This window comes from Elephantulus edwardii, unplaced genomic scaffold, assembly GCF_000299155.1.
Source record: "Elephantulus edwardii isolate Elephantulus edwardi_28Jun2011 unplaced genomic scaffold, EleEdw1.0 scaffold00101, whole genome shotgun sequence".
Classification (NCBI taxonomy): domain Eukaryota; kingdom Metazoa; phylum Chordata; class Mammalia; order Macroscelidea; family Macroscelididae; genus Elephantulus; species Elephantulus edwardii.
In genome coordinates this window covers 8760463-8773932 of record NW_006399851.1, presented here as the reverse complement: position 1 = coordinate 8773932, position 13470 = coordinate 8760463, and the positions used below count along the sequence as shown (strand labels likewise).

General features: G+C 41.8%; 1 protein-coding gene across 1 annotated transcript in view; it reads right to left on the bottom strand.

Moving 5' to 3' along the window:
* Window positions 1-1567: 1567 nt before the first annotated feature.
* SIRT5 (sirtuin 5) overlaps window positions 1568-13470 on the bottom strand; it is a 38464-nt gene continuing 26561 nt past the window's right edge. Inside the window, exons 7-8 of the mRNA XM_006891634.1 lie at window positions 11110-11225; window positions 1568-1643 (exon numbers count right to left, since the gene is read on the bottom strand). Coding sequence (XP_006891696.1) covers window positions 1568-1643; window positions 11110-11225 — 192 coding nt within the window. The remainder of the gene's footprint in view (window positions 1644-11109; window positions 11226-13470) is intronic.

Below are 13470 nucleotides of genomic sequence, written 5' to 3'. Positions count from 1 at the left end.
AAGAGGCCATAGCACCAGGGATATCATTGCTGATGTCAGATAGATTCTGGCTGAAAGTCAAGAATGCCAGAGACCATTGTTGACTGAGGTGATTCCTCCCCACCAGGCCCCTGAAGCTCACCATAAGAGCTTCACATGGTCACAGGTGCTAGGTGACATGGTCAGGCTTAAGGAGAAAGCTGGAGTCTCCAGAAACAGAACTCTGCAGTGGTAAAAGCAGTATTTGTCATGCCCAGTGAGAAAATTCCCTTCAGAATTCAGGGCCTGGGAAAGCTGGGCCGACTCCAAGGACTGGATGCTTCTGCCTTGATGCCACTGAGAAGCAGCTCACCCTTTTTGCCCGCCTTCCTGGTGGCTAACACTCGCTCCCTCACTGCCACTGAGTTAGAACACACTCACAGCTGGCCCTCCACAGTGCTTTCCTAGGCTGGAGACTGTGTGGGAAGGATTGGCCTTCTTTCTCCAGGGGAGCCTCTGGTATTCAAACTGCCAGAGAGGCCCAGCCTGTGGGTGAGCAGTGCAGCCTCCTATAGTCACCAGAGGACTATAGTCCTAGTGGTCACCAGAGCTCACCTGCTGCTAAAAGTCAGAGGTGCATTTCTGGACTGTGGTTAGTCTTCAGGTCCATATATTTAAGATTTTTGTCATCCTGATTTTCTGCCATATTTTTTCTCTCTTTTGTGAGTTCTTGTCATAAATTATTCCATGTCCTCTGAGACCAGGCAGGCATGGAAAGCAGCAGCAGCTGCTGCCTGTGACAATAACATCTCTTGGCTGATGCAAAGCATTGAGTATCTGTATATAGTAAATTACCAAGTACTTAGAATGAGTTTTATTTTTTGCCCAAACTTGTGCAACGATCAGATTAAGATATCCAAGTATTTATCTCATTTAATTCTGTCTTTACCAAAACAGCAGAAATCAAATCAAGATTAAATGACTTTTTAAAAATTATTGGTTTGCTTACAAAGTTTGCATACATTGTGTTTCACACTATTCTTCATACATACTGTGTGTCATACAACCATTCTCATGCATTATAGTTTATAAAATGAATCAACATTGGACCTTGCCTAGCATTACCATGTCTTTCACCCAGATCCTTCCCCTTTTTTCCCATCTTCAACCCATCAAACTGTGCAGCCCTGTGGTTTTGGTCCTACCCAGCCTCACCCCTCCGCTTCTACCCCGTCCCCCTTTGCGCTCCCATACAAGTTTTACTAGTTATCCTTCTATTTTTACAATAATGGTAAAAATTAAATTACTTTTTGAAGACAATTTAGTTATACTGTTTGCCCACTTCCAATAAGCAATGAAACACTTCAGAGGTATTTTATGTGTACATTCAAATAAAATACAGTAGACACTAATGCTGTGGTTATCTGAATCCTTCTTTTGCTATATTGTTGCTGTTAAACGTCCTTCACCATCTACAGGGTGGATTCCAGTTAAGGAACCAGAGGATATGTTGGGTTGTCCCAGCATTCTGGTCACCATCCACGGATCATTTTTCCTGAACCATGACTCTGAAATCAGACGCACTATCATTCTTTTTTCCCCGGGATAATTAAGAACCAGTTTCTGTTTCATGACGGGCTAGGGCTTCCGGGAGGGTTGTGCCACAGGGTCCCTGGAAATGAAACCTGAAACAAAAGTAGCACATGCATCAAAGGTTAGCAAAGGGAACAACACCCTGCTTCAATCTGTGTGACCAAAGTCATATATTTCTTAGTTCTGTTGTTGTTAGGTACCAATGAAGCAACTCAGAACCACCGAGATCCTGCGAATAACAGATCAGAACCCTGCCCAATGCTGTACCTTCCTCACGCTTCTCATGTTACTCTTAGCTTTGAAGTATAATCTAAATTCCCCCAAATAGGGTGTTCTGAATGTCTGAGTCCCCTTCTTTCATTTAGTTTCTTAGTAACACTTCACCGTAAACAGTCTAAACAAGAGTTTTGTTTTACGGGGTAAAAGAAGGCAGGACTGGAAGGTGTTTTTGTTGGTATTTCCTCGTGTATCTTTGAGTTTGTAACTTAGTGAAATTCTATGGTGTAGTATGTGTGTGAGTAGCTGTTGTCGTGTACCATCGAGTTGGAAATGACCCATAGCTGATCCACCAATTTTCAGAGGCAGCTTAATTGCATGAGAGGAGACTGCCCATCCTTCTCCTTCAGAGCGGCTGGTGGATTTGAACCACATGCCTTCAGGATTGTAGCAGTTTGTAACCGCTAGGCCACCAGAGCTCCCTATAATGTAATATATAGGGGCTGGCACCTACAGGGTTAAGCTTTCTGTAGAATCTGTACCTAGGCTGGAAATCAAGACTGTTTCTCTATGTCAAAGTAATTCAAATTCTTCAAGCATGCATGCAATATTTCATTTCTACTGATGTAATTTCAAATTGCTAAGTTTCTGACACAATTTTAGAAAACATGATCATTTTAAACCACACCATAAGGACTTCAGCTGAGCCAAAAGCCCTCTCAGATGGTCCACTGGACTCTCTAACTTGCCTCTGACCAGCATTCTGAAAGTAAATGTTGGAGAAAACGAGGGAGAAGAAAGAAAAGAAACCTCAACATTCCTATTCTATCCAGGGAAGACACTAGGGATGAGGGAGAAAACAAAACAACACAAAACCAGGAATAAAAAACAAACAGCCGGGTTCTTGGATTCATTCTGAAGAAAACAAATTGAGCACAATAAAATAAATTTTAAAAAAAAAAACAAAAAACAAAAAACCCAACAACAACCCAGCAAACAGTATTTCCTCAATGGAAACTGTCCTTCATACTAATTTACTAATTATTCTTGGTATATTTCTCAAATCCAGTAAAGGTTCCCTCCTCCTGGTGCCTTGTCCATGGAGATCCCCGATCACACGGCATCTCTAGTTCCCTGCCACCCACAGCACACGATGGACAAGAGCAATGAATATGCCACAGACGACAAGAGCAGCTGAGTAATCGTCCTGAAAGAAGTACACAGAGTGCTCCTTAGAGAGCTCCTTAGCAGGGAGGATAGGGAGACCAGGTCTTACAGACTGCGGACATGTGATGAGGAGGGACCAGCCCTTGGAGAAGGACGTCAGTGTTGGTTGGGTGGAAGGTCAGTGAAAAACAAGGTCCTCAAAGGGACAGATTGACACAGAGGCTTCAGCACAGCAATCTGGCCTTAAATACAGCAACTAATATTGTTAATGAGACAGCATGAGGTAGCATTTTATTCTGTTGGACATACTGTTGCCAAATCGACAACACCTTACCACAGAACCGCCATGGAAGGAAGGTCCTGGCACATGCTTCCAAAAGGCCAAGAAAACCCTGTGGGCCAATCTTACTCTGTAACACACTGCACCAACATATGTTGAAATTAGCTCACTGGCAATGAGTTTCATTTTGTTTTTGTTACCTTCTAATACTCTGGTGGCTTAGTGGTAAGGAACTGCACTGACAACCCAAAGGCATGAGGTTCCAAACCAGCAGCTGCTCCATGGGAAAATGATGGGACAATCTCCTTCCGTGTGATTTACTGCCTCTGAAAACATGCTGAAGGGTCAACTGTGGGTCAGTTCCAATTCAGTGGCACACAAAAAGCAATATGCTATAAGCAGCTCTGCTGGCATAGTCCATAGCATGCTGTGCTGCTAACCAAAAGGTCTTGTGTTTGTGGGAGTTCTAATCCACCAGCAGCTAAAAACTTGTTGATCCTCATAACAACACACTAGCTCCCACTGACAGAGGACTAGAGGCTGAACTGAGCCCAGTCTCTTCCAGGGAAAGTGGGATTTCTACCATTAAGCCACCACAGTCCTGTGCACTGTTGTTGTTAGGTGCCATCAAGTCGAGTACCACTCAAAGTAACCCTGTGAACAACAGATCTGAAGCCTGTCCTATCCTGGGCCATTCTTATCATGCCCGACACACTTGTGCTATTTCTGCAGTCACCATGTCAATCCATCTCGTTGACGGTCTTCCTCTCTTTCGCTGATTCTCCACCTTTCCGAGTATGATGTCCTTCTCTAAGGAATGGGCTCTCCTAGCAACATGCCCGAAGTATGAGAGATCAAACTTTGCCATCCTTGTCTAAGGAGCACTCTGGCGGTACAGTTCCCAAGACATACATGGTCTGTGCAACTAGAAACACAACTGAGTTCCTGCAGGGGCCTGAGGTACTGGTGTAACTTGTTCATATGTATACATGGTGTTAACTGATACATTTTCTGTTTGTTATTGTGGTTGCATACCATTGAGTCGTAACCGGCCCATAGCTGACCCTACTGTGGGTTTTCAGAGGCAGTTAATGGCAGGGGACAAGATTGCCCACCCTTCTTCCATGAAGCAACTGGTGGGTGGATTCGAACCACAAGTCTTCGGGACTACAGCACAGCTTCTTGCCGCCAGGCCACCAGGCCACCAGGGCTATTTGGGGATTTCAACTGAATTCCCAGGTGCAGAGATGCTACAGATGAACTGTACCCAGCACTGAGGTCACAGGGCATAGCAGCCTCCAGGCACTCATCAGCTCCCCAGCAGCACAAATGCCTCACAGACCAAGGAGTCTCGGGGCTCTGTAACTGTCCTGGCCTCCTCCCTGATCAATCACAGACCAGGATGTGGGCTGTGATCACATCTCTAGGCGGTTCTGCCTGATACTAACCTTGGGATCTGCTCATATCAAATGTGTGCAGAGACTAGGGGAGTCTGGGGAAGTAGGGGTACTCCACTTCTTAGATGTAAGTATTAGTTCTAAATAGGGAGCATGTCTAGAGGTGAGGTTGAAGGAGAACTGGCCCTATGGCTTGGTGGTAAGGAGTTGTGTGGTTCAAATCCACTACTGCTTTGTGGGAGAAAGATGGACAATTTCCTCCCATGCAATTTACTATTAGCTATGAGTCACTTCCAACCAGACAGTAAACAATAACAAAAACCATCCATGAAATAGAGTCCATTAGCACTTCACTTTTTTATGTATAAGTAATAACATTTTAGCCCATTCATCAGTTACTGGATATTTGGGTTGTTTCTACAGTTTTGCCTGTTATGAACAATGCTGCTATGAATCTTTGTGTACAGGTTTTTGAGGTTTTGTTAGGATCTATGTCTTCATTTCTCTTCGCTATATGCTGTTGTGAGGTACCAATGAGTTGCCTCCATTCACCGTGACCTGATGTATGACAGATGGAAACCTTGTCCAATTCTGCATCATCCTTACAATCTCAGCTGAGCTGAAATGCACTGCTGCAGTTACTGTGTCAATCCATCTCTTTGAGTGTCTTCCTCTCCCTTGCCAGCATTCCACTTTTCAAAGCATGATGTCCCCTTCTAAGGACTTGTCCCTCCTTACAACATGCCCACAGTACATGAGATGTTTCACCTTCTTTGCCTCTAAGGAGCACCCTTGTTGCACTTTCTCCTAAAGACATTTGTCTGTTCTTTTGACAGTTTGTGATAAATTCAATCTTCTTCAACATCATCACTCAAAGGCATCAATTCTTCAATCTTCCTCATTCGCTCTCCAACTTTCACACGTATATGAAGCAATGAAAAATATCATGGCATAACGTAAACCTTTAAAGTGGCATCCTTGCTCTTTAGCACTTTCAGGAGGTCTCTGCCGGGAGAATGCCCCAGTACACCACATATTTTGAGTTCTTGGCTGCTGCTTCCATGGGTGTTGACTGTGGATCTAAGTAAAATGAAATCCTTGCCAATTTCTTCTCGCCATCTATCATGAAATTGCCTACTGGTTCAGTGGTGAGGAGTTTTGTTTTCTTTATGTTGAGGTGTAATTCATACTGAAGGCCTGGGTCTTCTTCACTAAGGGCTTCAGGTCTTCTTCACTTCTTCACTTTCTGCAAGCTGGGTTGTATTATCTGTATCTCGTAAGCTGTTGATGAGTCTTCCTTTAATCCTTCCTCCACATTCTTTCTCATATAGTTCAGTCTCTCAAATCATTTGCTCAGCATACAGATTAAATAGATATGGAGAAATTATAAACCCTGATGCATACTTTCTTGATTTTTTTTTTTTTACTTTCTTGATTTTAAACCATGACCAGTGTGCAGTGTTCCTTTACTCTCTTCAGGAAACAGCTTCTTAGTAGTATATTTTAATTCCTCATAAAAGCTCAGAGCCATCGTGCCCACCCTGGCTACACAATAGAATCACCTCCTCTTGTTGTTAGGAACTATTTTTCTTTTTCAAATTTTTTTTTCTGGTTGTGTACTGTTGAATCAGATCTGACTGACCCAGGAAGAGATTGTCCATCCTTCTCCAGTGTAGCACCTGATGGATTCGAACTGCTTTTCTTTGGGATCACAGGACAGCTTCTTGCCAGTAGGCCACCAGAGCTCACATGTTGTGTGCTACTGAGGCAACCATGATTCTCAGTGACACTATGAACCCTGCCCTATCCTGCACCTTCCTCATAATCTCCTCCACATAACCTCAAATTATAACAGAATTTCATGAGGTGGGGATTCTGGCTTTAGTATTTTCAAAACACTGGCCCAAAACTGCTGAATAAAACAACAAGAAGAAATTGTGATAAAGTTTTCTATTTCCTTTTAACTACTTATCAGTTATTTCTATCTAACTTTACTCTGGAAAGGAATGAAAAAAATTATGAAATTATAAATATAAAATTAAAAGTAAAGATAGAAAAGTGAGGTGAATTGTTCTTCAACCTACTAATGAACTACTTACTAATAAACTCATGTGGACCAAGTTCTGTGCATCTATTTTTTTAAAAAATCGTTAAATTTCTAGACACAATTTGAGCAGGTTTCTGTTGGCCAAGTGAGTAAGAGAGTTGTGCTGCCGACCCAGAGATGGGCAGTTTGAATCCACCAGCTGCTCTTCAGGAGAAAGATAGGCAACCTCCTCCTGCACTATACACAGCCTCTCAAAACCCACAGGAGGGCCAGCTATGAGTTGGTTCTGACTAGATGGGAATGAGTGAGAGAGTGATGTATTTGTGGAATGGATTTTCCACATTACAGTTAACTTGTTCTTGTAACTATTAATTTTCTTTTTTCTTTGTTTGGATGCTGTTGTTATTATGTGCTATCAAGTCTCTTGTGACTCATAGTGACCCTATGTACAACAGCCCTAAACTCTGCTCTGTCCTGTGCCAATTGCACTCTGATACACCCATCCTGATTACCCCAGACACTGAATCAATCCACCTCATAGAGGGCCTTCCCCTTCTGCGCTGTCCCTCCACCCTACCAACCATTATGTCCCTCTCCAAGGACCAGTCCCTCATTACAACATGTCCAAAGTATGTTAGACAGAGCCTCAAAATCCTTGCCTCCAGGGAGCAGCCCGGTTTAACCCTTTCCAGGATGAATCTGTTTGTTTTCCTAGCAGTCCATGGTACCCTCAATACTCTTCTCCAGCACCACAGCTCAAAGGCATCAATTCTCCTTCTATTCCCCTTAGTCACTGTCCAACTCTCTAATGCATAACAAGTGATAGCAAAGACCATGGCCTGTATCAGATGCACCTTAGTCCCCAGAGAGACACCATTGCTCTTCAGTATTTTGGAGTAGGGAGCTCTGGTGGCCTAGTGGCAAGAAGCTGCATGGCAAGAAGCTGCATTGCAATACCAGAGGTATGCAGTTTAAATCCACCAGATCCTCTGCTAAGAGAAGGAGGGGCAGTCTCCTCCTGCACCAGTCAGATCCAATTTGATGGTACACACACACACACACACACACACACACACACACACACACACACACACACAAATAATTTAAAAAAAATTGTTTGGATAGTACTGATAAAACTCAAAAAAACTCCAACTCACTCCAGTCAAGTCCCTGAGGCTATAAATCCCACAGGGAGAGATTGATCATCTTTTTTCCATCACAGCCATTGGAAGATTCAAATCACTTTTGGGATGGCAGCATCACTTGCTCCAGACTAGGTCATTACAAAGACAGAACAGAAGAGGAAGAAAATAGTGAGATAGATGTCAGAAGAGATTCTGAATATTGCACTAGAACTCCAAGAAGCTGAAGCAAAGGGAAGAAATCAAGAAGTTAAGAAGCTGAAACAGAAGCTGAAAATTTCAAAAAGCAGCTCTGGAAGACAAGGCAAAGTATTATAATGAAATGTACAAAGAGCTGGCGTGAGAAAAGCAAAAGGGATGAACTCACTCAGCATTTCTTAAGCTAAAGAAACTGAAGAACAAATTCAAATCTTGAGGTGCAATACTTAAAAGATGTCATGAGAAGAATATCAAATGATTCAGAATGCATAAACAAAAGATGGAGGAAATACACAGAGTCACTGCTTAAAAAATAATTGGTTGACACAGAACAATTTCATGAAATAACATATGATAAAGAATCAATGGTAACAAAGAAGGAAGTTCCAGTTGCCCTGAAGGGAGTGGCAAAAAAATAAGGATCCAGCAATTGATGGAACAACGACTGACATATTTCAACAAATAGATACAGCCCTGAATGTGCTCACCAGGTTGTGCCAAGAAATCTGGAGGACATCTACCTAGCCAATTGACTGGAAGATACCATATTTATTCCCATTCAAAAATAAAAAAAAAGGTGATCTAAGAGATTGAGGAAATTATTGAACAATATCACTCATACCTCATGTACACAAAATCTTACTGAAGGTTATCAAAAAACAACTAAAACAGTACATTGACAGTGAACTGCCAGAAATACAAGCTGGGTTTAGAAAAGATGATGGCACTCAGGGTGTGACTGCCAATGTCAGATGGATCTTGGCTGGAAGCAGAGAGCACCAGAAGGACATCTATTTGTATTTCATTAACTATGCAAAGCATTTGACTTTGTGGATCACAACAAATTGTGGTTAACCTTGAAAAGAATAGAAATCCTAGAACACTTGATTGTGCTCATGCAAAAGCTATAGTTAGACCAGGAAGGTGCTGTACAAACAGAACAAGGGAATACCGCGTGGCTCAAAATCAAGAAAGGAGTGCATCATATGTATCCTTTCTCTATACTTTTTCAATCTATATACAGAAAAAAATTCATTCAAGAGGCTGGATCTTATGAGGAGGAATGTGGCATCAGGATTGGAGGAAGAACCTGTGTTATGCAGATGACCCAGCCTTGCTCACAAAAACGGAGGAGAACCTGAAGCACTTGCTTCTAGAAGGTCAAGGATGGCAGTCTTCATTCAATACGAATTGCATCTCACCATTCTCACCACCAGGCCAATTGGCAGCATCATGATGGATGGAGAAGAGATTGATGTTAACAATTTCATTTTACTTTCATTTACTTCAAAATCAACAGTCTTTGCAGGAAATCAAAAGGTGAGTTGCTTTAATGAAGTCTGCTACCACTCCAGAATGCTAAAGAACAATGATGTCAGTCTAGAGACTTAAGTGCTCCTGATCCAGGCCATGGTCTTCCAATTGCTTGCTATGCATCAGAGAGCTGGTTAATTAATAAGGATGACAGAAGCACAATTGATGCTTTTGAGTTATGGTGCTGAAGAAGAGTGTTGAACATGCATACCATGAACTGCCAAGAGAACAAACAAGTCTGTCCTGGAGAGATTAAAACCAAGTTGTTCCACAGAGGCAAGGATTTTGAAACTCCATTTCACATACTTATACTTTGGGCACATTGCCTAGAGGCTTCCAGTCCTTGGAAAAGGACATTAAACTTGGAAGTGCAGAGGGAAGGTCAGTGCAGGAGAAGACACTGGACAAGATGGACTGGCACAGTGACTATGGCAATTGGGGTAAGGGTGTCAGAAACAGAGAGACTGGCTCAGGAAAGGGCAGATTTCAGAGCTATTCTTCATAAGGTCACCATGAGTTATAGTTGACTCAACAGCATGTAACAACAACAAAAGAAGTAAAACAAGTGTAAAGATAAGAAGTATAATGAGATCAAGAATGAATACTATAGCAGAGATTAGTAGATGGATGGTGACGGGGTGAGAGAACAGGTAAGGTGCAATGAGGATATAAGATTAGGGTATAAAAGGGGAATAGTAATTAACTATAAAACACAATGTATATTAATGATTGCATAAACACTATGTACATGAATGGAACATGATGTATACGAATGACTGTATGAAAATCAATTTAAAAAAAATAAATACTATGATGACCTACACTCTCTATACAAATCTGGAAAACAAGATCAGTATCATAATGTGGCCACAAGCACAAATACTCTTCACAACTACACCCATAAGCGTTTTCCCAGCTATCTCCCTCAGATGACATTCCACATGGGAACAGCTAGGCTTTCTGAGTGTTTGGTTCACCTGCATCTTATGGTTTTTTGGTTTTTTTTTTTTAAAGATAAATGATAGGAAAACCTAAGGAACCAAAAGGAATCTTTCAAAATGTAAGAATGTGGTAAGGAGCTACACTGCCAAACCAAAGGCACCCAATTAGAACCCACCAGCTGCTCTGTGGGAGAAGGGTAGATAATCTCCTGACATGCAATTTATTGCCTCTGAAAACCCAGTGGAGAGTCAACTGTGGCTTGTTTCTGACGTGACAGAACATAACAAATAACAAGATGGCAAAAAGCACTTGTTAAAATATACAGACACCTTATTCTCCTCAACAGTAATTTGTTCTTCTGTGAACAGAACTTTAGAACAAATGTTGGTGTATACAGTCAAGTTGAAACCAGCTCATAGCTGACCCTCTGGTAGGTTTTTGTTTGTCTTTTGGGGGTTTTAATTGAGATTTTAATGAAAGTTTATAGAGAACTTAGATTTCCAGTCATTTATTGTTGCATATTTTCCTTCCTGCCCCCTCTCCCTAGTTCACTTTTCTCTTTGGGAACAAAAATTCTTTCATTGTTATACAGTCCCTCCCCCGACCCCAGTCCACAGTTAACTACATGGGAGGAGACTGCCCATCATTCTTCCGAAGAGCAGCTGGTGACCTCCAATTGTGTGCCTTTGGGATTGCAGTGCCCCTTCTTGCTACTAGGTCTCATAAGCTCCCTTTAAACAAATAAGATGGCAAGTATTTTTTTATTTTAAAAAATAAAACAGCAGATAACATTTGTTTAGATGACCCTGTCCAAACAGCTCATGGTCTTCTACCTCCCTCTCAGTTGGCTCCTACCTGAATCTGTCCGTGGCTGGGGTGGTTTCCATGTTGAATTCAGCCACAGGGATGCCCCTGGCAGACACCTGAGGGGCAAACATGGCAGCAGGATAAACCACAGAGGAAGTTCCCACCTATAGACCAAATAAATAGAAAGGGAGAAGTCACCACACTGTTAGAAGGAGGCCTTTTAGAGACAGATGGAGATAAATGCAGGCATATTTGTGGTAGCAGGTGTGAGGGAAGCTAAGCTGGGTGGAGCCACTGGAGGGGATCACTGGGCAAAGGAAAGCTAGGGGGCAGGTAGCCTTCTTCAATGTGCAAACCAGGTCTACTTACTTAAGAGCCTATCCTGCACACTGATAATATATTCAGTTCAAAAACATTGCCTAAGTGCATACACACCCACCAATACTACTGTGTTTAAAGATACTTTTAGGAAATTCTGAAATGTGTATATCCTTTGTACAATTATTTCTACTGCTAGGAAATTCTTCCCAAGGAAATAATTTGAAAAGTGTGTTAAGACTTTTATCTAACAAAACTCACCAGTCATTGTCTAAAATATCAAAATCCGAAAATGCCCAAATGCCAATAATAGTGAACTGGATAGGTTTTTTTTTTATTTCCATGTGAGGTAGTCAGTCAAATGATGCAGATTTAGATATATCGATAAGAAAAGTGCAACAATGAATGAATGGAATTCCAAAATCTCTGTAGATGTTCATTGAATAAAAAAAAATAATAAAAAAATAGACAAAAAAAGAATACACCTTAAATGTAAATGCAAGCAAAGTGAATTGCTCTGTGAATAAATTAGTTTTGAAGCACAATGTAGAGTGTGAGCCTGTTTTTAAATTGTGTAGGTCTGTCTGCATAAGAAAAGCTCTAGGGCGGGATGGCCAAACTTTCTAAGAAGCTCTGGTGATGGAATAGTTGTTGTTGCTATGTGACTTTGAGTCACCTGTGACTCCTAGAGACTCTATATAAAAAAAAATCCCTAAATCCTGCTCTATCCTGTGCCAATTTTACTGTCTCTGACACACCTACCCCCATTACTCCAGTCACTGAATCAATCCATCTCATTGAGGGTCTTCCTCTCCTGCGCTGTCCCTCTACCCTGCCAAGCATGACGTCCCTCTCTAAGGACTGGTCCCTCCTTGCAACATGTCCAAAGTATGTCAGACAAAGCTTCAGAATCCTTGACTCCAAGGAGCAGCCTGGTCTCATCCTCTCTAAGATGAACTTATTTGTTCTCTTAGCAGTCCATGGTATATTCAATACTCTTCTCCAACACCACAGTGCAAAAGCTTCAATTCTCCTTCTATGCTGCCTAATCATTGTCCAGCTCTTGAATGCATAGCATGTGATGGCAAAGACCATGGCCTGTATCAGGTGTACCTTAGTCTCCAGAAAAATATCATTGCTCTTCAGTATTTGGAAGTCTCTGACAGCAGGCTTTCCCAAAGCAATATATCTTTTAACTTCCTGGCTGCTTGTGCCAAGAGTGTTGATTGTGAAGCCAAGCAAACTAAAGCTGTTTATAATCTTAATCCTTTCACTATCCATCATGATACTGTCGATCAGACTAATGGTGAAAATTTCTGTTTTCTTGATCTTGAGCTTCAATTCATATTGAAGGCTGCAATTCTTGACCTTCTGCAGCAAGTGCTTCAGGTCCTCCTCGTTTTCAGCAAACAGGGTGATGTCATCTGCATAATGCAGATTGTTGATGAGTCTTCTTCCAATCCCGATGCCACATTTCTCCCATAGAAGCCCACCCTTTTGGATAATCTGTTCTATATATAGATTGAAAAATTATGGAGATAGGACACATCCCTGGCATACACCCTTTGTAATTTTTAACCATATAGTTTTCCCTTGCTCTGTTCTTACGACTGCCTCCTGGTCCAAGTATAGGTTTCGTATAAGCACGATTAAATGGTCTGGGATTCCCATCCTTCTCAGAGTTAGCCATAGATTGTTGTGGTCCACACAGTCAAATGCCTTTGCATAGTCAATGAAACACAGAGACATTCCTTTGGTACTGTCTGCTCTCAGCCAATATCCATCTAACATTAGTTACAATATCCTTAGTATCACAGCCTCTTCTAAACCCAACCTGCACTTAAGGCATTTCTCTGATGATGTGCCCTTCTAGGTGTTTTTAGATAATCTTCAGTAGAATCTTGCTTGCATGTGGTATTAATAATACTGTTCAATAATTTCCACATTCTGTTGGATCACCTTCCTTTGGAATAGGAGCAAATACAGATCTCTTCCAGTCAGTTGGCCAGTTGGTTGTCCTCCAGATTTCTTGGCACCACTTGATGAGCACATCTAGGGCAGTATCTGTTCACTGAAATATATCAATTGGTA